The 26,324-nt window shown below is 33.4% G+C and overlaps 2 protein-coding genes across 2 annotated transcripts; one reads left to right on the top strand and one right to left on the bottom strand.

Moving 5' to 3' along the window:
- Positions 1-1,427: 1,427 nt before the first annotated feature.
- On the bottom strand, positions 1,428-18,137 carry LOC137827898 (callose synthase 3). Its single transcript, XM_068634260.1, has 42 exons — positions 17,648-18,137; positions 16,940-17,040; positions 16,230-16,354; positions 16,054-16,147; positions 15,820-15,930; positions 15,613-15,729; positions 15,381-15,473; positions 14,784-14,875; positions 14,366-14,492; positions 13,468-13,605; positions 13,276-13,352; positions 13,114-13,207; positions 12,628-12,750; positions 12,406-12,523; positions 11,752-12,086; positions 11,610-11,662; positions 11,458-11,518; positions 10,972-11,053; positions 10,839-10,888; positions 10,664-10,750; positions 10,023-10,157; positions 9,851-9,945; positions 9,657-9,741; positions 9,411-9,571; positions 9,109-9,232; positions 8,922-9,022; positions 8,706-8,838; positions 8,470-8,621; positions 7,384-7,493; positions 7,153-7,284; positions 6,961-7,029; positions 6,649-6,835; positions 6,413-6,569; positions 5,441-5,560; positions 5,247-5,365; positions 5,071-5,154; positions 3,964-4,076; positions 3,653-3,882; positions 2,768-3,565; positions 2,624-2,674; positions 2,162-2,347; positions 1,428-1,904 (listed from the first exon to the last, which is right to left on the bottom strand). The coding sequence occupies exons 1-42, from the start codon at positions 17,841-17,843 to the stop codon at positions 1,656-1,658; spliced, it is 5,865 nt and encodes a 1,954-aa protein (XP_068490361.1). The 5' UTR covers positions 17,844-18,137; the 3' UTR covers positions 1,428-1,655.
- A 5,448-nt stretch (positions 18,138-23,585) lies between these two features.
- On the top strand, positions 23,586-25,911 carry LOC137828045 (uncharacterized). The gene has a single exon (XM_068634449.1). The coding sequence runs from the start codon at positions 23,892-23,894 to the stop codon at positions 25,446-25,448; it is 1,557 nt and encodes a 518-aa protein (XP_068490550.1). The 5' UTR covers positions 23,586-23,891; the 3' UTR covers positions 25,449-25,911.
- Positions 25,912-26,324: the final 413 nt, after the last annotated feature.

Consider the following 26,324-nt stretch of genomic DNA (forward strand, 5'->3'; position numbering starts at 1 on the left):
CACCTACCTCCGCTAAAGCCAAATACTAGGAGATTTGGTCAAGAAGTGTCTCGTCACGAATCGAATGGTAGTTAAGGTCACGTCCAGTGTCGGCGACTCCTTCATCAGAAACCGAAATCGTGATGACAGGGTAGACAACGACATAAATAGTTAGGAGCTCGATATTAGTAGCAATTTTCTTTTTTCTTAAGTAACACAACTAAAATGATAGAAGCCAAAATTAAAATTGTGCAATTCATAATTTTTTTTTAAAAGACTTTTGTATTGTGCAATCTCTAAGACACTCTTTACTTGTACAATAGGATAAATTTTCAAATTCTAAAATTTAGAAAAACCTTTAAATTAGAAGAAAAAAGTGGAAGCTTTCATATTTGTGAGGATGGAGAAGGAAATACCTTCTTACATGTAATGAAGCTTATTTCTCTGTATGATGTTTAAGAGATCTCATTAACCGTGATTTTACTTTTCAATTATGTCATACATCGCGAGAAGGAAAACGCGTGTGTTGAAATCCTTGCCGAAATCGGTTGGTTTAATCAATCCTGAACGACGTTTTACGAAGGTTGAACCCTTGAATGCAGTCCTCCCCTGCAACTACCCCTTCTTTTCCTGTTTCTCTCTTTTTGGACCAAAAAAAATTATGCAAATGGAAGTTTCTCTTTCCACATAGGATGCGCAAGTTTGCTCCTTCTCTTATATTTCCTAGATGACATTATTAAAGAGATACTTCCCTCAAGACTACTAATCAGCAATGATACAATTAAATTAAAGAAATATTCAATACAAAAATAGCTGGTTTTTGAATAATTAAATCAAATAATATCTAAAAGCCAATTCAATTTTTGTGATTCTTTTATTTATAACAATTAGACTTAATCATACGTTTGTCTCAGACCAGTTTCTTTCTCAATTTTCCTCCCAATTTATTTTGTCATGCACATCCTTGTGCGTAAGTTAACTGTTTAATGTACCATTATAGAGCAGACGTTTCCAATGTCCTAAATTGTAGACATGGACTCTCGTTAATAGAACCACACAGCAACGTAAAACAGGGTGTTTCTCCCTGCACCCCAACAAATGGCTTCCTGCACCCCTTCATTCTCGGAAAAGACCACTTTATCTCTTTTTAAAAAGGACTTTCAGCTTCCCAGAATATTTCCAAAACAAACTTTCCATAACATATTTTATAAATTCCAGAAATTAAAAAAATATGTTCCAGAATTTCTGGACTTTCTATTCCAGAAACACCTTTTTTTGCCGAACCCTTATTCCAGAATCACACAAAATTATCAAGGATAATTCTGGTATTCCAAAGAATATAGGGGTGCAGGAAGAAATACCCCATAAATCCAGAAAACTTGCCTATTTAGGGCAAATTCTCCCTGCACCATATCAATTCCAACTGCACCCAATTTGCCATTGAAAAGGACGAAAATAACCTTAAATAAATGGAACTGAGTTTTGCATTCCCTGGTGCAGTTTCTGAAATTGAAATAACATGTACAAAATAATAAAATTAAAGCCTATGATGTATCCCGTTCCTACTTACAACATACGCTACTTAAATTAGTTACAAAATCGTTGCTGAAGCTGTTTCTGCAATCAAAGGAAATGTAGAGAAGCATATAATCAAGCTTTCGCGTAGACAAATTAAATTATTCCTTGTTGCGAGAAGAGCGCCCCTTCCTTTGACCTCCAAGAATACGAGAAATTTGCAATCCTCGACTGAAGGCTTGGTTGAACAACATTCGGGTCTGAAATTCTGAAACAAAAGGAAACCAAGCCAGGAAGGCAACAGGAGTGAACAAAAGCAAACCCATGACTATCTCATAACCACGAGCAAGAGTTTTTACTGATTCCCAGAATCCTGCTCGTCGAACTAGAGGCCTTAGTGCTTGCGCAATCTGCAAGAAAAGAAAAATGGGAATTCAAAAACCATAGTATACACCACTAGGAATCATTGCATAAATGTGCTTCGCTAAATTGATGCATATTATTTTTCATGTCATCGAGAGTTTACAAGTCCAAACTTTTTTCACCGGTAAATGAGCTCAGACTCTCTCGGCTCATAATCAGACATCAATATATGGTTGAGGATATAGCATATAACAGTTCAAAGAAAATGACGTTAGTATGGAGAAAAAATATAGGGCCTATTCACCTGTAGCATTCCCCAACCAGTTGGCATAAAGGCAAGAATGCAAACAACAATATCCTGGATTGTCATGTGAGGAAGTGCAATCAGGATGACTAGAACTGAGACAAAAGTTAAGAATATCAACCCCTTGATTAGCCGGAAGACAAGTTGAAATTCTGCACTGAATTTGCGTCTCCCAACTGACACTGTCTGAGACAAAACAGAAAAAGAAAATCAGAAAGAAGACATTAATTTTTACCCCAAGACTGAGCCTTTTGACATATAAAGAATTCTAACTTGGTTTACGTATTTGGGCAAGAAAGTGGACAAGCCTTTCGAGTTCACGTTAGATAACCCACCCAACCACACCGTCCACCAAGCAAAGAGTAATAATAATGAATGGGGCATAATATATTCATATTGAGAAGTCATAAATCACATGAACAATTTTAACTCGCCCAAGATACAAAGTAGCTTGCTACTAACCTTCATCACAAATAATATCAGAAAGATCACCACCCACGATATGCCATAGACCTGTACAAAGAAAAGGATTTTGATTCAATATGCCAAATTATGAAAGAGGGATAAATAGTTGGAGAAAAAAGGGAACACAGGTGAAAGACTTGCCAGAACACTTTTCGTATTTTTCGTAAAGGTCAAGTGATAAACAAGACCATACTGATATATAAAAAAACGTGAAGACAACAATATCTCTGCAATGATTCCGCGGATTCCTGAATATTGGAGATGCTCTTGTTCCTCCTCCCACCAGGATTCCCAACTTTTTTCAGGTGTTACACCTATACCACCTTGGATGCTAATCCATTTATTCCAATCAGTCCAATCATCAACAATCTTTTGCCACTCAAACCCAGATGGATTGAACAAGAAGGGAGCATATAGCCAGGTGCCAACCATAAACCACATTGGTATAGTAATCATTAGATATGCAACCCCACTTCTATACGTGTGACCAAATATTTGGTATACAATAAGCAAAATCATTAGCTCAATACCCTTGACAAAGTGGCTACGGGAGTAAAGTCTATAGTTGTCAGCAAATTTAGCATGGAAAACCACAAACCCTCGACCAGTAGGTCTATATTTTGCACCTCCATGAAGCAATGTCCTTCCATAATAGTGAGTCTTTGTCCCAAGCGAAAATGTGAAGAAAACTGGAGCTAGCTGCAACTGCATTAATATGAACTCACTAAGTGCAGTTCGGAAGCCTCTTTCCAAGCCAATTTCCATCAACATGGGCAAGGCCATCAAAAATCCAATTTGAACAAAGGACTGAGAGGCGAGAGCCACTTGAAGAGGCTTATTGTCTCGAATGGCTTTTTGTGTACTCAAACCTTCTTCAAGTCCACTAAGAACAAGATAAAGGCGACCATAGAGGAATACATATACAGTGAGAACAGTTATCTGCCCAAAGTTTAAAGAGGAAAAGAAAAATGTTCAGAAGCCTGTGAAATGAGAACAATACAAGAGTTAATTCAGGTGGTAACATACAAGAGTGCTGAAGTAAAATCCAATTGTGGTGAAATAACACGACAACATTCTGAAGAAGTCAAAGCGGTGGCCAAGTCGGTACACATCCCGACTCAATGTTTGCTCTCCATTTCCATTAGCTATCTTTGCTTCAAACATAGAAATCTGGTTGAGACCCACATCTCTGCCTTTACCAACTTGTATATATTCATGATGAGTAACATTTCCTTCACGGAGTGTAGAGTTGAAGCCTGCAAATAACATAGTATAATCAAATGAAGATGTGAATCAAGCATAAGGAAAAGAAAGGGGAGAAGTGGAAGTCACTTCACCAGCAAAAATATCTTCACTCAAATTGATAACCTTGGAGGCTTTACTAACACCCCCTCTTGTGAGGTGAAAAAGCCTATCAAAGATATCGGGATGACCATAGTGGAAGCGAACCCTACACAAGCAGAGTAAATAAAAGCAATATCAAATAAAACCAATATGAAGCCCCACAAATGGAGATCTAAAACACACATAAATGGAGATTTATATACTGGAATGTATGAAAAGTATCCAATGGTATTTTGATTATCTCTTTAGAGCTTAACAGCATTATCTCTTTGCACTAGTGTTTTGATTATATCTTTAGAGACTAACAGTGTTATCTCTTTGCACTAGTTTCCCTATTTCATGTGTCTCCCCTACTGGTCAATTTATTTATTTATTTGGTGTAGTTCATCTTGCAAATCACCTAACCAAAAACTCATCAATGAACTTCTTTATGTCTTGTGGGTGATCCAACTACAATAACATAAGGGTACAAATTAGTTGTGTATATACTATACACTCAATAAATTTTTGTCCCTTTAATTATGATATAATAAACTAGTATAAATAAGAGCCCGTACTTACATTTATCACCATATTGTAATACAATGCTTTATGTGTCAAGTTAATATCAATTTCAGAGTATTTAATCAGTATTAGCTCCTTTTCCTCTTTCTTTCTATCTATTATATATCTTAAACCCTACAATTTCGACAAAACCAAACATTATAAATATAATGATTTCCAGACATTTATATGTGAGGTTTACTATGACCAGAGATTTAAAGGAATTGATCAGATACTGCTACATCAATCTTCAATTTACGTACTTAATGGACTTATTCTATAATTATATACCAAAGGTTGGAAAATAGAAGCAAACAAACCTATTCACACACACACACACACACACAGAGACAGAAATATTGTGCACTATGTTGCCAAATTATATTAGAGTTCTCCAATGAGTCAAGGGCTATTGATCAAGGCATCTGTGTTTAAGTGATGACCCATGTTATTAGACACGACGTTTAGCAAGGTCCTGCACTCAAATCTCACCAGGACCAGCCATGTATTTATTTTAATAATCAACACACACAATAAAGAGAAAGAATGAAACTCACTTCAGTGGATTAGCCAACAATCTCTGACCAATTGTCACAAAACTGGTCTCCTGATTTGACATGAACCATGCAAGAGAAGAAACACTGAAACATGGGTACAAAACAAAAGTCAGGGATACATTGCGAACTTTAGGTTCACTTTTTTTCCTAGCAGTAGAAGGACAAGATGCTTTCACCTTCCAGTAAATATGTGCTCCCTAAGACCAAGAATACTTGGGAATCTCACCCCATCATGCTTCTTAAGGAATTCTTGCAATAAATTTCTCATTTTTAAAGCCTCTTCCATGTAGTTATCCTGTTAAAAAAGAGACAATTTAATTTCACAAAAGAATGAGATAACAGTTTGGAGCTTCTCACACAAGTCTCATACCTGGTTCATATCTATTGTTTGCAAGCCTTCTCCACGTGTGAAAATTATGGCATGGTTCTGATTTTCAGGTTTGCCCTCACCCAAGATGGCTGGTCCGGGAAGCTTTATTTTATATATGACCTGATTAAGACAATCAAATGGAGACTAAGAACCAAGTCGGCAATAGAAGAATAATGAATGAAATATTGTGGAGGGGAAGAGAATGTACAACTATTTGCTTACTATATTGAAATTATACAATTCTTTGAGTAAGTTGGATTTGAATAATTTTTGCATATGTTATGTGGTTAAAAGAATCACAGGAAATATTGTTTATAATCACAACTAAAATGTTCAGACAGAAATGTTCAAATCTGAATATAAACTGAACTAAGTAGCTACAAAAGGAGGTTAGATGGCAAAAGTGTGACATGGCATTAACAGTTACATAAAAACTAGCTCAGGAGGAGGATTAGAGAAAGATGGTGGGTGTCCATGCATCTGATCTCTTATAACTGATTAAAGTTAATCAATAATCAAGGAGATATCTAAAAGATGTTAAATAGCAACGACAGCAATAATCATATTTCATTAGGTGAGCTAAACCGCATCTATGTGAACAGTATTTAAAATTATATACTTTTTAAAAAGAAACAAACTTGTGTTACACCATGTGAACATCTAAGGCATAAACATCTTTGCAAAGCAGTATGCAGTTATGCAGTCAAGTTTGTCGTTTGGATGTTCTCCATGTGACATGTGAATGCTTCCTGAGAACCGCCACTGTGTATATAGGCAGAGACTGACAGCCTGCTTGCATATTTTGTTTTTGTCATTTCATGTTGTATATAGACCTTTTTACATCCTCCTATGGTTGTATTTGACCACTTTTATGACTGAAAAAACTAAATTTTCTATCAAAAAACAAATTATTAGAAGTAAAAATGATGAAAGAATTTATTGAACAGGCTTTATTTATCAAGATTAGCATACCTGGTCTAAATATTGCACAGGCTCTGTCTCTGAAGGACTACTGGATTTTGGCATAGCCTTCACCAAGCAAGAGTAATAAACCTTATTGATCTTTTTGGGTCTCTCTTTGCTAGGCTCCTCTACCTCATCAATATAGGCAACTCGAAGTGAAGGGTATCTGCCAAATAAAAACATAGGAACCAATTAATAGGTATAATTAAACATCAAGGCCTGCACTATTAACCTTGGACATTTACGTTGTCATAAGCCTCAATATGTCCTGTGCACAAGCAGCACCAGATCGCTTGTCAATCCCATATTGTTGACATGACACCACATAGGAGAATTTCATATCAGCCACGGCTTGACACTGTGTCCACAATGACCTTTCCCCCTTTGAGTTATCATCTGAATTTTCTATGGCCTTGTAGCCTTCCATCAAATCTGCATGTTTGTAACATTAATACAAAAATAAATTTTAGAAACAATTTTCATGAACAAATCATTTCACAACCAAATCCTAAGCAACAAATAAAATATCATTTGATCATTTTAGAAGGAAAGCTCACCTTCATCTTTGGCCATATCAAGAAAAGACTGGAGCTCCAAAGCTTTTCTGTAGTACATCATACCTCTCACTGCATCAACGAGAATGCTTCAATTAAATGCAATGTCATTTTGAGGAAAGGACATAGTTGTACAGCAATGTGTTAGTATATGTGAATGTTTGTGTTTGTGAGAGAGCGAGAGAAAGAGAGAACCAGTTCTGGTCAATGTTTGGCCACGGTATGATGCCCAGCGACGAAGTTCTTCCTCTAACTCATCAGATTCATTTCCTTTAAGTTCTTCTTCACTGGAACACTTCACTCGCTGAAGAAAGTTGTTCCATTCATCTGTATGCATCAATAACAAAAAAATGCCAAGAAATGCATTCATATTCATCCCTTGAATTTTCACATTTATGCAACATAGTGATTTATAGGAAAGGAAACCTGGAAATATCTTTTGCAAGTAGAAGAGTATAGAAACACCATCTTCATTGGGTGAATCCAAATTGTGCAAGGAAAAGAGAACCTCTTCGGTGTAGTACGGTGTTAAAACCCTGCAAAGTCCATAATGCAAAAAGTAAAAATTGCTCCAAGGACATCAGTAATACAGCACTAAAGACACACTAAGAAGCAAGCTTCAAATAAATTCGGTATTTTAAATAAAATAAAAACACCTCTTTGGTGTAGTACGGTGTTAAAACCCTGCAAAGTCCATAATGCAAAAAGTAAAAATTGCTCCAAGGACATCAGTAATACAGCACTAAAGACACACTAAGAAGCAAGCTTCAAATAAATTCGGTATTTTAAATAAAATAAAAACACCTCTTTACAATAAATTAATCTTATTTATATTTTCTTAATCAATATCTGTAGGATACATATCTCAATATGTACCTTACACATCATACTCCATATATTTTTAGAATAATCATATTATTGTGTCAAACACATCACAGTTGTAAATTCATAATACGAGGCAGTTATGGTGCCAATTCATTCTAATTGAACCTTGCATAATTCATATCTGGTCTGTAAAGCAGAATATTCTAATAAAAAATAGTTATCTGTGTTAAAATTCTTGAGTTTAACGGGATGAGAGTCTCAATAAAATTTATATTTCATGGGCCAAAATTTCAAGCTGAGGTTCTTAGAGAAACAAATTACTTAAGCTTTCAACCAGACTTCTTTAGTAGTGGAATCTTTGTTTCTTTTTTTGGTCACCCCTTCCAAAATTGTTTTATTGCTGAAAGCTTCCTATGGCCACCAAACAAACAGTTTTTTTCTTGCCTATCGCAATATATTATAATGCTCCATAAAGTTGACCATCTAAAACTTGTCATATAAGCACTTTAAAAATTTAAAATCTTTCAAAAGCTTCACCAACAAACTTATGGCCTAAGTTCTCGTACTGAGAAAGCAAGCAATATATTTGAATCTTCATTCAATCAATAGAATTGTTATATTGTACTGAAAGGAATTCACTCAAATACTGTAAATAACATTTTGGAACAAAAGTAAAAGAAAGCTTACGAGAATGAAAGCATATTGCGAACTTTGGGTGCTGTAGGCATATCCATATACAGTGAATTAGAGAAAAAAGAAATGCGCCTTTTGGCTTCTAAGTTAGATGGTACATCCATTGCTGATTCTTTTGTTGTAAGCAGTAAGTAAAGCCGTTTAATCTACAAATATAGGAAAATGTAAGCAGATCGGCAGATGTACTTCACTAATGACATTCTCAGCATAATACTTTATTGAGTGCCAACCTTCTCTGTCCAAGCTTCAGTAACTGGTTCAATTGGAAACCTGATAGCCCCTTCAGATGCAAATAACTGGTATTCTTGCTCAAGAAGAAGCATTCCCTCATGTCCAGATCCACCGTGGATTGAATCTACCAAGCTACTCAAAAAAATTATACAATGATATTCACTGGGAAGATGCCCTTTAAAAATGTTGGGAGAAATGGGATCCATTATCGGTACCTGAATATATGATCCTCCATCATCATATCTCTAGTCACTACCTCCAGCATATCTTGGAATAGAAGCACAATTTGATCCCTGTCTTCATGCTTATTCTCTAACTGTAATCAATGAAAAGCTGGATAAGATTTAACAGGCTAAAAATTATAAACTAAAATGCAAATTTGACAATGGTGCTCGACATTACCAAATATTTTATTAGCTTAACAAATTGCTCATAGAGGCTAGGAAGTGCACTGAGTCTGAATTCACTTGTAAGGTCATCAGCTTCAATATGTTTGTCGACCTCGGAGAAAATGTATTCAATGACCCTGAAATTCAACAAAGTAGAAAATAAGTTTAGATAAACAGAGAATCATTTAGAAGTCAATTATATGGGAGCGATTTCCAAAAGCCATGATATGTTATTATATAGATCTACATAAGAATACCACAAGGAATATCACCCAGAACATAAGTAACTGCATGATACTTCTTTGAGAGACTTACTGTTTTTCACGGTCCCTTTGAACCAAGTACTTAACAATGCTCTTAAAAGAAGCATAGCACTCCTTAATAGCAGAATACATATAGTGGTCAGTGTTAATTCTTTTTCTCAACTCTCGATCCTTTCCATTGCTGTCCTTAGCCATATCCAATGCAATAGGAATCTATAAAACAGATAATTGTTAAATGGACAGGAAAATAGCAGACTTTTACATGATTTTTTTTTTTAAAAAAAATCAACAAACAAACCTTGCTAGCAAGTAGAAATGGTGGCCACTGTATAAGGTCCAACTCACGATCAGCCCAGTACGGCACAAGTAAAAGATCCATTTCCCTGAGTAGTACAAGTATAACCACCTCATTCACTCTTGTTAGAAGAGCACAGTAGTCTACTAGAGCAAAAAGATGAAGAACAAAAAATGCAAATCTATCCTCCAGAGTACCTATTACTGATAAGATCTTCCTCTCTAAAACTAGTGATTATTTGATTCCATAGTTGTGCAAATCTTGCAGCTTCTTTACCTTTGTTATTTGGGATCTGTATCACTAAGCCAAAGTAAATTTAATGAAATGATGTTAAAATCTTCAATCATCTAAAAAATCAAAATATTTAACCTGATCAAATCTGCGAGATAAAGTGGCTTTTAATCCTTTTTTCCTCGTCTCACTCCTTTCCTCTGGGATCAAACAGGCATTGAAGGCACCAGGCAACGAATCAAAACGAGATCTAAGCATTCCCAGAGTCCTTATCTAACATCAGTAAACAATGAAACAGTTCCGAGGTTAGAACAAGAAAACCAGAGATAAGTTCAGCATAAATGAGGGAACAATCTCGAGACTATACAAATTCTTAGATAAATAATCCATTCATAAAGTTAAAATCCCTAAAACTTTTACTTGAAAATGGCTTGGTTTCTTATTGTACTCTTCTTCGAAAGTTTACATCTTCCATTCTGAACTCTCTTTAAAATTTAAAACTTTCTAATCAACTTGAGCATCTCCTCATTTTGATTTCAAACATCTTTTTTAAATCATGCTTTCCTAAATTTAGGTAAACATAAAAGGCTGCACAGCATACTTACCAGTTCTACTAAACAAGACAAGCAAACTTGAGACGTAAGCAAATATAAACTAGAATATTCAACAAGGAAACAATATCCCAAGACTCAAACAGCTAAATTCCGAGTGAATAAATAAACAACACAATCCAAAACAACCCTTTAAGAAAAGGATTTAGAAGTGGACAATCTACTGACCTCTCCGAGGCGACGGAATGCCCCATAAATACCACCAAATAACGTAGAGAATATGGCATACCAGATCTGGGTATCCATAAAGTATACCTGAAAAGGAAAAAGAGATGTTGAATCACTGCATGACATATATTGAAATTTGAAACACTCACCAAATTAGATACTTGTAAACACATACCAGAATAATTGGAGACCAAAGTGCAACTACAACACCAAGATTTTTTCGAGCTGCAAAGCACAAAAATTATAATTCCATTTTGAAAAAAAAATGTAATAATGCAAAAAACCACCAAAGAGTTCCAGCTTCCTACCACGGGGAAAGAATTCATGCCACTGAAAAGTTGAGATTTTTACACTCATTATAGCTTTCGTTGGTTCCACCAGAGGTTTTATCTATAGTAAGAGCCAAAGATACCTATCGTTAAAAAATGTAAAATTGATATATTTTGAAATAAACAGATGACATTTTGTAGTATAGTTTGCATAGGTTCCACCAGAGGTTCTATTTTAAACTAATAAATAATGTAAGATCACTACTGAGACATTGTGGTCCACATTTAATGGGACTACACAAGCTGCTTTTTTCTGTAAATTAGTACATTAATATTATAGAAGATATAGTTAAACTACAGTCAATTTGACAAAGGTAGGTCGTCAAAAATACAAGAACCAAGACATATTGAAGATTAAGACCAAAAAAGTAAGCATCATACATTCATTTCTACAATCAAGGGAGTTAAGAAAAGGACGGAAAGATTAGAGTTATCCACAAATCATGAATGAAAAGAAATCATCACCTCTATATAGTAACTGAAAGCTAACTTTGTAATTATGAGGAGAACCCAGAACATTGTGTACCTGACATTATAAACAATGATACATTATGATTAGATCCAAGGAAAATAATACTATTCACAATTGAGAGGAACATCTAAAACTAGATTCTTACTTGAAAAGGGAAAATGTGCTCTCATGCATTCCCCTACCAACGTAGAGTCGAGGCTGCCAATTACAAAGTATCAAAATCGCCAATTTAAATGTGTACCAGCCGAAAAAATATGCATAGAAAAAAGGGTAGCCATATCACCCACCTGTGACCACCACATCATAAGCATCACAATCCTATAGTTTGACCTCTCAAGAAAACGGCGAATGAGTGGGAACAGAAACAACATGGCAGCTAGCATATTTGGTGACAGGTATACAACAACGGCCATAATAAAGAATGAAGGCGAATTTGAATTGCTTCCAAACCAACTTTGTATCGTTTGAGCAAATCCAGGAGGATTTTCCCAAGTATAAGCATAACTAACTGATAGAACAATCACCCATGCTGCAGCTGAAACAACTTTTAGAATGTATCTCAACTTAACATGCATAGACATGCTCCATTGTGCTTTCCAACTGAGGATCACATCCAGAATAGCTGCCCATGTAAACATAAAGTAAAAATTATAACCATAAGCGACTTACACTTTCATAATGCCAAGATTGTTTAAAACAACGTGGGTACAAAAATGGCCTTCAAATAGCAAGTAAAAACCAAAAAAAATCACTAAATAAATCTTCCTCTGATGTCTGTCAGCAGTTGCATGTTAAACAGACAAGCATTAAAATAGAAGAACAAAGGGCTTTTGAATAGAAGCCACAGTATATAGCCTAAAATTTTGTACAAAAATATGAATCTGGCTATTGAGAAATATCCACAAGCAATATATGTGCTGGTAAGATTTGCTATTACCTACCTTGTCCAAGCTTCAAGATAGCAGCAGTTATAAACACACTAAGCACCTTCTTGAAAACATTCACATCAAAGATTGCACTTGGATCCCCAGTTCCATTCCAAGCAACAATAATCATAGCCTAAGATAAATTAGCTCTTTCAGAAATGGATTTATTTTGCTAGATATTGAATGAAGGAAAAAATCATACACATAGATTGCAAAGGACAACAGACAAATTATTACCTGTAAGCACAGAATAAAAAAACCCCACATGCGATCAAAACTTCTGAAAATATGCCAAAATGACCTTATCTCAACAAAATTGACTTTTCCAACCCATTTGTCCCTGTTAACTGGCTTGTTATCCTGTAGATTAAAGTATACAGCAAGGCTTAAAATCTAGTGGCAGGAACATGTTTTAGGTTTTCAGCAGTAGCTATCCAAATGTACTTCGTTTACAGCAATGGGAATTAATAAAGCACCCATTTAACAATTCAAATCAGGATCATAATCAAATGGAGAACATTTTCTTCCCATTTTCAGAAAAAAATCAAAGCAGTCATTGATTATATAATGACTCTTTACAGAAAAAAGTATTTCATAACCAGTAATCAATCAAATATATGATGCATGTCATCTATAGATCAATTTTCAACTTTGAAACAACTTTTTCTTCTAAGAACTAAATTTATAAAACTTAAATAAACTGAGAACATAATCAATGCTTACATTAGATTTGTCAAAATTTAGCTGCTCAACTGGCAGGCAAAAAAAATCGGCATCAGCACGCATTGGCCAACCAAGCCGAAAACAATCAACTGACCTACAATTGTCATTGAAAATTAATACCAAAACAGATACAAATAAAAAGTGAGAATCAATTAATTATACCAGAAATATTCATTTAAATCATCATAGTTCCTCCATTGTGAATGCTTTGACCTCCCCTTTTTGCTCCGTTCAGCTTCCTATTGAGCAGAGAAATCATCAATTTTTTGGTACATAATATAACTAGTGTGTGTGCTACATACAGAAACAACATAAAAGAATGAAAAGAAGAAAATAATGAATTGCATAAAGCACCTTTGCAATCACATCATATATTGGAGTTACAACTTTCCTTAAGAAAGCCTCTTCTTCACCTCCATAGGCAGGCTTGACATTCTCTCCAGTCATTGGACTAACATTACCAGCAAGCATACCGTACAATTCAAAAGCCATCTATAACAAGCACCATTAAATGATGCCAAAAGTCAATATCAACAAAAGTTGGTTCCCTTTGAAAAAATTCACTTAATACCGATAATGTAAACACATGCAAAAACCACAGAACATGTATCTGTTAGGGATAGGAACATTCATTGTGATTTTGGGATTTGTGCATTATCCAGGCCTCAGGAGTAAACAGCTCCTCTTACACGAGGTTGCATGCTAGAACTATAAAACCACTAGGAAATAAAACGACATCAAAACTATGACAATATTTGTTTTAAGACGAGTTTATTTTAAATCTTATTTTCAGTTTGGCTCTAGTCTGTTTAGAACACCAATGAACACAAGCGTTTTTCTACTTCTTTTCCATGTTGAAAGCAATGTGAAAAAACAAATTAGTAAGGGTTCTAAAAAAGGTTTTGGCTTAGACTTGACATATATAGACTCTCCAATTCAAACTGTTTCTAACTATAGAAGGGGGAAATTTGACACAATAGTTACCCAATAAGTGAAACTGATAATGGGCCAAGTACAATCCCTGGGGTTAATCCAGTTATAATATTTGGAATGAAAGCCTACAAGAAGATTCAAGCAAGTAGGAAGAAGGGGTGATAACAGGGATCATGTGACTGAAAAAGTCAAGAAAATTAGTTTAAATTTAAATTATGTTCCATTACCCTGAATAATTTCACTTGTCACTTACACATCTTTTATATATAAATGCACATCTTTGTAAACAACATAGATTGGATTAAGTTACAAAGCTCACGTGGTGATAGATGTAGCAAAGGCATTCTGGCATGAATCTTAGGTTGGCAGCTTCACCCCATATCAGAAGATACAGACCCATATATAGTAGCTTACGCTGCTGCACTTCTTGCTGTATGGTCGGCAACCTGCAACATTCCGCAATATATGTCACGATAGAAACTGAAATAAGCATACACTGTGAGGGAAACAAAATAACAAGAGTTAAAATTAAAACAAGCTGCAAAATAAGAATCTGCGTTCAAATTTGAAAGTCAAATAAATGTTAAGAGCATGAATAATGATTTAAAAATATAGAAAAACTACAACATATAACAAGTTCAAAAAAGTTTCTTCTCCCCAAAAGTAAGTATAGTGGTTCAAGTTAATAAAAAAGCAGTTGCAAAATCTTTAAACATTAATAGAACAGAAACTCTCACCAAAGGCTACTCTTCCGTCCCAAATACTTGCACCACTTTTTGTAATTCTTAAAAAGTTTCTTCATCACTTCTGTCAGTGCGCGCTCATCCAGCTAAGGAAAAAATACATACAAGTCAAAAGCTGGTTTTAACACAAAATAATGAATGAATATTTGTCTGGGTGATCATAATAAAAATGAAATATCGAAACGTGTAAACCATAACTGTTCAGAACAGGAACAATGACGGAGAAAAACAGTATCTGCTGAGCATCTTGAAATTTCCATTAACTTTCATTTAGCCAATTTTAACACAAAAATTGGAATAACCAAGTGTTAAATTACTTATTCTGTCCCTCTCTCCCCTCGAAACAAAAAAAAAAAAGGTCTACATACATTTAAAGTCTAAAGTAGCACTCAACTTTATAATTAAATTGACCACATTGAATAGAGAACCCACCTTCTATATGAAACTATTAAATTAAAACACATTAAAGGCTTCAGAAGAAACATGACAACTAAAAACTTGAAAAAAATTGAAATGGGGAATTACCGTAATGATCCATATTGAAACAAATTGGGGTAGGGGGCCTGTATAAAATATTCAAGTAAAACCTACCTTTGGCTGTTGATCAGGCTTGGGAAATTGTCTGATGTGCACATTTGCAAGCAATAAGATCAAATGCTCTCTCTGATTTGCTAAATTGTGCTTCTGTATTTTGTACAAGAAGTGGCAAGCAATTTTAATTGCTGTTGTTAGTAACAAATACATCATGTTCTGTTCAACTAATTCAAATTTAATACAAGACTTGAATGCTTAAAGATGTCAAAAGTTCCAGACTCAAACTTACCTGAAATCCAAACATTACGCCAAGCCAGTCCAGAATGTCTTCATCTTTTTTTTTCTTGTAGTCCTTTGGCCAGGCTAGACCCCTTGTGTTACGAAGAGCATATACAGCCGCTTGGATCTGTGAAGAGTGATCAACAAGTATTTTCATTAAAACTATAAGTACAGAATATGAACATGACAAGAGTACACAAAGAGATAGAAATCATACCTCAGGAAATCTCATTATTGCCTGATTTGCGCTATCAGGATCAAGAGGAAGAATATTGAAAGGTACTAAGATCTCTGTTTTCTCGGCAACTTTATCCTGAGTCTCCAAAATCTGTTACAGTGGTGAATCAATCATTAATCTTAAGTGACAGTGAAATTAAAATTACAATGAAATTCCAATTAAAATCATCTTATTTAATTATCGATAACATCAAAGGAGATACAAAAAGATAACCTCTCGATCAACTTCCATAGATTGTGTAATGTTAACAGCCTTCAAAACCTCAAAAAGAACATTAGCAGTCTGATATGCCTTGGTAAGCTGTGCACTGAAAGTAAGAGGACACACTCACTGTAACTCACAAGATAGACAAAGAACATATCACACTGCACACTATGTAGACAACATACCGATCAGCTTTATCAGCAGCATTTTGTAAGGCTTGGATATATTTTTTGTAGTAATGCTGATAGAAGCTCTGCATCTCGCGAGCATCACTTTTCTTTACTCTTCCTTTCAATGTTGGATCATTTTCCTAAAATTGGAACTAAGTGTTAAAAGATATATCAATTAAATTGATATAAGGGCGTTACCATTTTTAAATTTAGTTAGTGGCTATCATTGTCGTTCATTCTAAACAACGGGAGAAATGTTCATAAATAAGATGTCCAGGAGTCATGCATTCTCAATTCAATTTCATAGTACCACTAACCAATAGCTACAACAGAAGCATTAAGAGTGTCAGACCTAGAATGTATTGAGCTCAAAGCTCAGTAATCCAAATACATAAGAATACACTTGAAATCCTAGGCAAGAAACCAATTATTAATTTTCTGCAAACGTGTTCGTTATAACTCAGTTACTACTCAGATGATATCCAAGAGCTGATTCATTTTTTCTTTCAATACCGATGGTCTGTTTGGTTTTAGAAAATGTGTTTCACTTTTGTTTCCATCTCCTCTTCAGAAATATTTGCAAAAGTGACACTTAATTTCCTGTTATACATTTTCTATTTTCTTGTTCTTACTTTTTACCATTAGTGGTGCAAATATTTGAAAATAGAAAACAGGACAACTTTTTAACTACTAAAAAAGAAACATTATAACTGCATCATGCTTACTCTTTCCAAACGTTGAAGAAGGGCAGTTTTGAATTGCCGAACACCACGACCACTTGAAGTAGGATCCAGCCTATGAGCTTTCTCAAACGCATAAAATCGGCCTACGATAAAAAAATACACATGCCCCACACAAAAATACATTCAACCATCAAAAAATAATTAAGGTGTGTAGTAAACTCTTCAACACCAACGGAAGCTTGGGAAACCTGGGTTAGCCAATAAAAGGTTTACATAACTTCACAAAGGGTGTGCTTGGTTAAACAATTTACTTTAACTAAGCACTTATTCTATAAACCATTCTTATAAGTGGACTTATGTCACAAATTCGACCATCGAACTTGCTGAAATAAGCTAAAAAGAGGTCAAACTAATGACCTACAGCTAAAAAGAACTTAAGGAAGTCGTAAGCTATCTTTACGATTTCAAAGAAGCTGTTCCAAACACTCCCAATATCTGAACGAAACGGAGCAACGGACACTACGCAAGCAAAGAGTTTCGTCCAAGCAAGAGCACACACGTGGACACTAAGGATACTGCAGCTCACATCACTACATTTCCAATTATAACCAACGCAACAAATCAGCACAACACTGAAAAAAAAGCCACAACTCCACATGAAGCATTTCGGTGTACATGAACAGACGGAAGTTTCGGCATGGCAACGCGGAAAACGAAGAGTTGAGAAAGTGCAGAACGAAACAAACTTACAGAGATAAGCGACTCTAGGATGAGTCTTCTCGACCTCATTAGCAACGCGAAGAATCGGTGCAATCTCAACAAGAGACGACGGCACGACCTCGCTGTCAAATATCGCCTCGCCAAGGTTCCCGGCGGTTTGCGTCCGCGTGATCCGCCTCTGCGACGGTCCCTGCGTCTCCGACGACGGCCCCGCCCTCGACGACATCCTCCGACGGATCTAGCTCCAAAAACAGCAATGTGTGCAGAGCATAGAAAGAAACGCTTGCATGCAAAATCAATGCATTGAGACGAAACGCCAAGCACAACGCAGTGGTTGGCGTGGAGGAAGAGAGCGCAGATAAATGGAAGCTGGAGAGAAGAGTTTTGCGGTGAAAGGAAGAAGAACCCTAGGGAAATGGAAATGGGAGATGAAGCGAGAGTGTGAGAGTGTTTGCAAAGAAAAGCAAAGACAGAAAGGAATGTTGTGTGGGAAGTTCGAGGGGTTGTTACTATTGAGGACAGAGAGAATGCTTTCTTCGCCGCTGTAGTGTGGTGCTACATTTCGTCAAGCGAAGTCATAGAGTGGGTCCCACTCTTTCGTTTTTGGACTTTGCTTCAACAAAAATGCCCAAATTTTTCGCCTCAATTAACGGTTCTGCCATTCTCTGCACGTTCAAATTTTAAACTCCAACGTTCAAATTAAAACTGAATAATTTTCATTTTTTATATCTATTTTAATACATTAATTTTATATTTTTTAAAAGGCAGTTATTTTAAAATGTTTATTTTAAGTTTATGTAGAATCTCTAGTGTTCTATCAGAAAACGTAGAGGTCGAATGATGAAACATCTTAGAGGTCTTTCCCGTTAAAACATATGTTAGCAATATTAATTACAATTAAGAGTTGTAAAGTATAATTAAACGGTTAAAAGATATGTTAGCAATATTAATTATGATTAAGAGTTGTAAAGTATAATTAAACGATTATTGGCCTACATTAATCCTTCTTATATCATAAGGTTAATAGAAATGTATAAATAAGAGGGTATTCTTTCTAATGTTTGTTTAAATTCTATATTGAATCAACTAAATATATATTTTCTAACTTAAGTGTTAAAAGTATTTTTTCAGGTACTACACTCTGTAAAAAAAAAAAAAAAAACACAACTACAAAATTCCGAAAAAATTGATAAGGGATATTTGGTCCCAAATAAGTTTTGAGAACTTCTATATTTAGTTTTTATCAAAATAGATAATTGAGTTTGATTTAAGAAAGATAAAAAAAAGAAAATGTTAATGTTTTGCTTATTCAAATTAAAAAATATTCATAAATAAAATGCTTATTAAAAAACGGATAAGATTTAAATATATTCTAATAGGTTAATTTTATTTTAATATATTAAGTTAGGTAAAATCTTTAGGTTTAATTTTATCGAATTAGATAAGAAGGTTTAGTAATTGAATTTGATTTGAAAAAAGAAAAACAAATATTCGAGTTTAAATTCACTTGTGCTTCTTCGAACTAAAGAACGTTCACAAATTAAATGCTTATTAACAATAGGATAAGATTTAAATATATTTTAATATATCAGTTTTTTTTTTTTTTAATAACTGTTTTTTTAAATTCTTATTTTAAGTTTACATAAATTCTCTGTGTTTAATTTTATCACATTAGATAAGAGAGTTTAATAATTGAGTTTGATTTAAGAAAGATAGAAGAAAATGTTAGTTTTGCTTCACTTCTACTTCTTCAAACTAAAGAACATTCAGGAATAAAATGCCTATTAATAATATGATAAAATTTAAATATATTTTAATAGGTCAATTTTATTTTTTTTTAAATAAGTAGTTATTTTAAGTTTAATACTTTTTAGTTACCAAACTGTTTTTAAATTATAATTTTAATTCATAAACATAATTTTAAACGATAAAAATCCTTAAAATTGTACTGTACTAATACTTTTTTGCACGTTTAGCTCAGTTTGTTTTTAACTAAAAAGTAACTTTTAAGTTAAAAGATGAATTGTAACTTAAAAAACAAGTACGAGTTTTTTATCAAGAAAGTCAGAAAATGAAATTAGGCTATAATTTTTTTAAAAATAAATTTCAATATTTTTTTTCAAAACAAGTGTTGATGAACAATCCTGTTTGTATATAAATTAGAGAAACTAGTGAGTAGTTATCTCAATAAAAAAATTTGCAAGGAATATTTGATAATATTAGCAATTTTAGGATTTTTTTTTCTTAATTGACGTTGTACATGTTGGATATTATTATAAAATGATTTAATTTATATTTGATTATAAGTTTAGATTTTTAAATTTAAAATAAGTTTTTATATCAATTTTTGTATTATTGTGTGTACTGAAATTTTGACAAAACACATTTAACAGTACAAATAGGAAGAAAAATTAGGCATATTCAATAAAATAAGTCAATATTGTAAATATAAAAATTATAACAATTTCATATTAAAAATTAATACATGACTAATGAAGGAGATAAAAAATAGGTAAAAACCATTTATTTATAATTATTCGTTATTATTTCTTAAAAACATTATATGTTTTTATATTCTTATCTAACTTGTTATTGTTGGAGACGATTTTACTCTTAGCACACAAAGAATAAATAAAAGTGTTTAAATATTTTATTGGTATTGACATTACTTAGACTTGTTAACTTCTTTATTCCTCTACATAAATATAAATATAAATGTGTTTCATATTATTTATTAAGACAATTTATTTGGTACAAAACCATTTATAAAATCACCAATTGACTTCTTAAGATTGTGTTTGTTTTCATACTAGTTGATAACTTCAATAATTTTATAATCCATTTTTTCTAAAATTTTACTTATCATAGATTATTAGTTGGTCACTCACCATCACTTGCTTGAACTTTATTGCGCTTGAAAACGCTTTATGCAAAGTGTCAAAGAAACACACTATAATTATTTATTATAAAAAAGTCATCATGTGTAAAGTAAAGTATTTTTGGTTTACAAAAACAAAACTCTACACTTACTAGTTACCTGTATTGAGCGTCTCTCGGATTTCTCAAAAGATTAAGTCATAAATTTCTCGATCTTCAATGGATGTTGAATACCATTATATGGTCATTGTCAATTGTGAAATTATTTGGCTTAAATCATTACTTAAAGTTTTTTTATATTCATCATTCGACACACATCACACTATTTTGTGATGGTTAAATAACTTTTACATTATCACACAAATCATATTTTTAACGAAGACATTAAAGATATTAAGGTTACAAATCATAAATTTTTTTAGGGTTAAATATGTGTTCCGTTTTTGTATTATAACACGGAATTAGTTTTTGTCACTAGTTCAAAATTCAAACCATTTAGGTACTTATAGTATGAAAATGATTGAAATAGATCTGTGTGTATGTGAATTTTGTTCAATTTGAGATTTCACTTCATCAACCTATTGTAATTAGTTACGATGGACATCAATATACAATTTAAACAAACTATTTAAAAAAAAAAACTATCAATAATTGAAAACCTACAATCATTTTAGACAGATAATGATCTATTATATTATTTTTTTTATACTACAAATACTCAGATGTTAATATTCGGACTAAAGAGAAAACAATATTTCGTATTATTTTAAAAACATATTTAACCATGTTGTTATGATTTTTTTACAATTTTTTTGGTGAGCAACAATTTCAATTCTTTATAAGTCCCCGTTTGATAAACATAAAAAATATAACATGATATTACTTTACCTTCTGTGATTAATACATAAAAAAATCATCAACAAACTTAATAATTAATATTTAGCTTCCTTTACCTTAGATTTTTTTTTCCTTTACCTTAGATTTTTTAGACTAAGAAAATCAGACACTGGAAAAAAAAAATCATGAATCAAAAGTACAAATGACACAAACAACTTAAAGTTAAAAAAAAAATGTAACCATAGAAAAACATAACATCAAACTAAAATTTAAAAAAAATAAAATTAAACTCACATATTACAAATCATGCATGCATGTGATTTAAGACCCAATAGAAGAAAAAAAAAGAGTCAAACTAGTGAAACCAGTGTTGTACTTTACTCATGGTTGACTCGGAATCAACAAAATCCTAAGAATGAAGAACAAATGTATAGTTACTGACACAAGTAAACAGTAGAAGAAGAATAAAGAGAAAATGTGTTTTTCATATTACTTTCTAAACCCTTTGTTTCTAACTCATTTATAAGGTCAAGCTAAAATTTTCTAAACATTTATACTAATTACACCACCACTTTAAACTTATTTCCCATTAACGACAATTAATATATGACACATACCTAAATTAAATTAACACATAAAAATCTTAATCCCTCGTATATGTTTCAGATATAAAATATATACCTAACTCTTTATTTTTGTATATAATTTAAAGTGACTTAATTTAATCGTTAGCTCAATTTTCATCTTTCTATTCCTAAAATTTTAACCATCTATAATTTTTTTTTTACTTTTAATTGCATTTTTAATATTTCAAAACAATTTACTAGAAAATTAAAAGTAGTTTTTATATCATACACTATAATAAAATAATTAAAAAAAGATAATATAGTGATAAAATATAATTAATCATTATATTAAGTTAAATATTTATTAATAAAGTAAAAAATTATTAATATTTAAATTAGTTTATATCATTAATAAAAATTTCAAAATAATTTATAAATTGATATCTAATATGTAGTAATATTTTACTATTAAATTTAAAATTTAAAGTATTCAATAATTTAGCTACCAATAATCTTTTAATATATAAAAAAAACCTTACTCAATATAATAAATAATTATTTATTATTGTTAAAACATTTAATTTAATATATTTTTATATTAATAATACCAATAATTTGTTAATTTATAAAAGTATATAGTTTACTCAATATACTACTTAATACCAATAAGTTACATTAAAATGGAATTCTTTTTTGTATATATTGTTATAAATACATATATATATATATATATATATATATATATATATATTTTAACGCAAATATTCTCATTATTTATTTTGCAGGGATCACATGTATATTGAAGTCAAATTTACTGGAACTAGATAAGACCGCTATAAATTTTTTTATTTATAAGTATTTAATGTAACTGTATAATAAGAAACTAAATCTTGACACAACTAATTTTTCCTAAAATAACACTTGCATTAGATCAATATAGTTTTGCATTGGACCAGTTCAATTACAAGTTTAAAAAAAAATAGAACACAAATACAAAAACAATTTTTAACTACTTTAATCTTATTCAACGACAGTGTTTGAAAAATAAATTTTAATTAATTGATATTCTATTTTTATATATTTTTAATGGAGAACAATTGAGAATTTTTTAAATAGTATTAACCAACTTTCTTAGTCAGAATAAAAAATAATGATTTTCCTTATTTTAATTTAGTGGAAATTATAGATAAGAATTGCACAAACAAATAATGACAAAAAAATATTTATTCTACCTATCTTAATCATTAAATGGTAGCTCGTTAATATCAATTATCAAACATCTAATTTAATCTTCTTAATATTTGGTATTTAGTATTTCAATTTTTATGATATTAATTACTTCCAAGCATGACAAAATAAATGGTTTTAACAATTAAAAGCCCTGATTAGCAAAACACATGCATAGTTAATTTTAGGTATTTTTTGAAATTTTAATATAATAAATATGTAATTAATAAATTTACATAATTAATGTGGTAAAAAATAAATAATATAGTAGTAAGTAGAGATAAAGGGCCTTAGTAGTCGTACCTTGAAACGGGAAATCAAGGATCGAACTTTTCGGAGACGAGCGACACGTGTGCATCACGAATATACAATCTGAACCGTCCATTAATCGAATTAAGATCTAGCCGTCAATTTGTTCCTGTCCCACTATATAAAGCTCTTCGGTTGAGGCAAGCACCTCACAGAAGCAAAATTTTCTGCGATAAAACAAGAATTTTCGAGAAAAAGAAAATCAAGAACTCGGAATCAGGGTTTTCTTTCAGATTCGTGAAAATCTCGAAAGAGGAATTCGATTTCAGCCTTAGGTCGATTCCCTTAAAGATCAAACCCTAATATTCCCCTTTTTTGAATTTCAGATAAAAGGAATTTAGGGTTTCGGTCTCTCTTTTTCCGCTGCCTGTTTTCGCGATCGGCGATTGTATTTTCGTTTCCGGCCGTTACGTTTGTAATTGCAACGGTTTAGCATAGGGTTTCGTACTTTCGTTGCGATGAACGACCAATCGCAGATGATGATGAATTTGAACCAGATGAACCAGCCTCAGATGATGAATCAGGTGCAGATAATAGGCCAGTCGCAACCTCAGATGCTCTCGCACAATCAAGGGATGAATCAGCAAGCGCAGCCTCAGATGAAGACATCACAGATTATGATGAACCAGTCTCTGCCTCCGATGATGAATCGCGGTTACAAGGTTTGGTCTCAGCAAGTTCCTCTGGACCCTGCCATGAAGTTTCAGAACCCTATGAAACCGAATTACCGGAGTAACTGGAAGGGGAAGAAGATGACTGACAAACGCAAGGACCCTAGGAGAATGGATAAACCCAATCCCAGTGGAATGGCAACTCTTAGTAATCCGAACACCGGTGTCGCGGGTTACCAACCCCCAACGCTGAACGAGTTGCAATCGCAAAATCGCTTGAAAGCGCGTAAGTTCTATCCCAAAAAGAAGTTTAATAATAGGTTTGCTCCATACGCCCCTAGGAATACGACCTCGTTTATTATTCGTGCGAAGAAGTCCGGTGGCATAGCATCTCTTGTTTCACCATGCCCTGTGACCCCCGCAGTGCTTCCCACGCCTATATTGTCGCCGTCGAGGGAGGTGTTGGGTGATATGGCGAAGGAGGAGTGGGGTGTTGATGGATATGGGACGATGAAGGGTCTGATTAGACTTCGATCACCGGGAAATGAGGCTGATGTTCATGATTATGAGGACGAGGAAGACGGTGGCTCGAGTGAGAGTGATGTGGAGGAGCATGTGGAGGTGGAGAGGAGGCTGGATCACGATTTGAGTCGGTTTGAAATGATATACCCCAATTATGGAGTGGATTACAACAATGTGTTAGAGAATAGGGTTGATGATCAGGATTCCCATATAGCTCAGTTGGAGGAGGAGAACTTGACGTTGAAGGAGCGCCTTTTCCTGATGGAGAGAGAGTTGGGCGACCTGCGAAGGAGGTTGATGTATCTTGAGAGGCAGAACCAAGCTGTTGAAGATGTCAATGAGGAAGTGGTGGAAAATGGGTCTGATAATGAGAGTGAGGGTGGCTCTGATGTTCCGGTTATGGGAATTGAGAACAATGTGGTGATGGTTGACTCAGTGCTTGACAGTGTGAGAGATGGAAGTATTGAGGCCAATGCTAAGTTGAACAATGTTGGGGTATCAGAGGCTGAAGGTGTAGATAATGTTTTCATGGAAGCGTCTGTTCCAAACGAGGCTATTGCGGAGAAGGATGGGGTCAGAGGTAATGAATTGGGGAGTGACTGTGTGTTTGATGCAGTGAAGGAAAAGGATGAGCTGAAGGATGAAGGAGTGACACAACAGTGTTTGGCTGATAAAAGTTTTTCAAAAGAAAATGATGTAATGGATAACAAAGAAAGTGGTGATTTTGAAATGCAGGACATAAATGACGAATCTAAAAGTCAAGGAGCAACTGATGAAAATAAAAAGGACTTCGTCTTAAACGAGAAGGATGAAAGCAAGAGTCAAGTAGTTGGGACAACATCAGAGACTGCCAGGGATGATGACTCGTCTGTCCCATGTTAGCATGGGTTGTTCATCTGAATACTTTTGAGGGGAAGGCTAGAGTAAAATAAACTCTAAAACTTTTTAATGCATAAATGTTGGTATTTGTAGATCGTAGTTTAGCAGTTTGCTTTTATTTTGTCGCTATTTTTTTTATAATTTGTATGGTTTGTTAAAATGAAAGATTGGGATGGGAGGACTAGTGGTTTTGTTTTTCGTTGTCACATCTCATGGACATAATGAGGACCATAAGGGCTATAGGACCTGAGTTTCCTTCCTTTTCTTTTTCCTTCCAGGGTAGGGTAGGTCTTTCGAAAAATAGTAAGAGATCCTTGAGTTTGCAGGTTCATTTAATGTACAAGGGATTAAATATGCCATAGTGTTCTTATAAGGATGTAAAGAACCTGTGAATTTTTTAGGAGAACTAATGATTAATGTGTACTGATTCTACTTTTAGTTAATTTCATGCAATTGATTTTGTGTATTTTGTTGGTTTTTCCGTTTCCTCTTGCTTAGGAAGATTAATTTATTCCACTTTATCGATTTATTTTCTTTTATTAAAAATATTCGAGAATTTCACTATTCTACCATGGTGAACTTCATAGGAGAATGCTGAATAGAATCCATCTTTTTAACGAGAAAAGTTTTTCATAATGGACCGTTTACGACCTTCTGTTATAACGCATAGTCATGTAATTATAAAATAAGTCTGAGTTTTTTAATAGATTCTTATAATCCATAAGTTTCTCTTACGCATGTGAGTTATTACTTTAGCGTAACTATGTGACAACTGTGAGAACTTTTGTATCGAGTGTGATGTGAAACTTGGTGGTAATGCTCTTAAATTTTTCGGTGGCTTTGGACTTGAGTTTGATGGAAAGCAGTATTTCTGCCAGA

The sequence above is a fragment of the Phaseolus vulgaris genome, chromosome 7, assembly GCF_000499845.2.
Source record: "Phaseolus vulgaris cultivar G19833 chromosome 7, P. vulgaris v2.0, whole genome shotgun sequence".
NCBI lineage: Eukaryota > Viridiplantae > Streptophyta > Magnoliopsida > Fabales > Fabaceae > Phaseolus > Phaseolus vulgaris.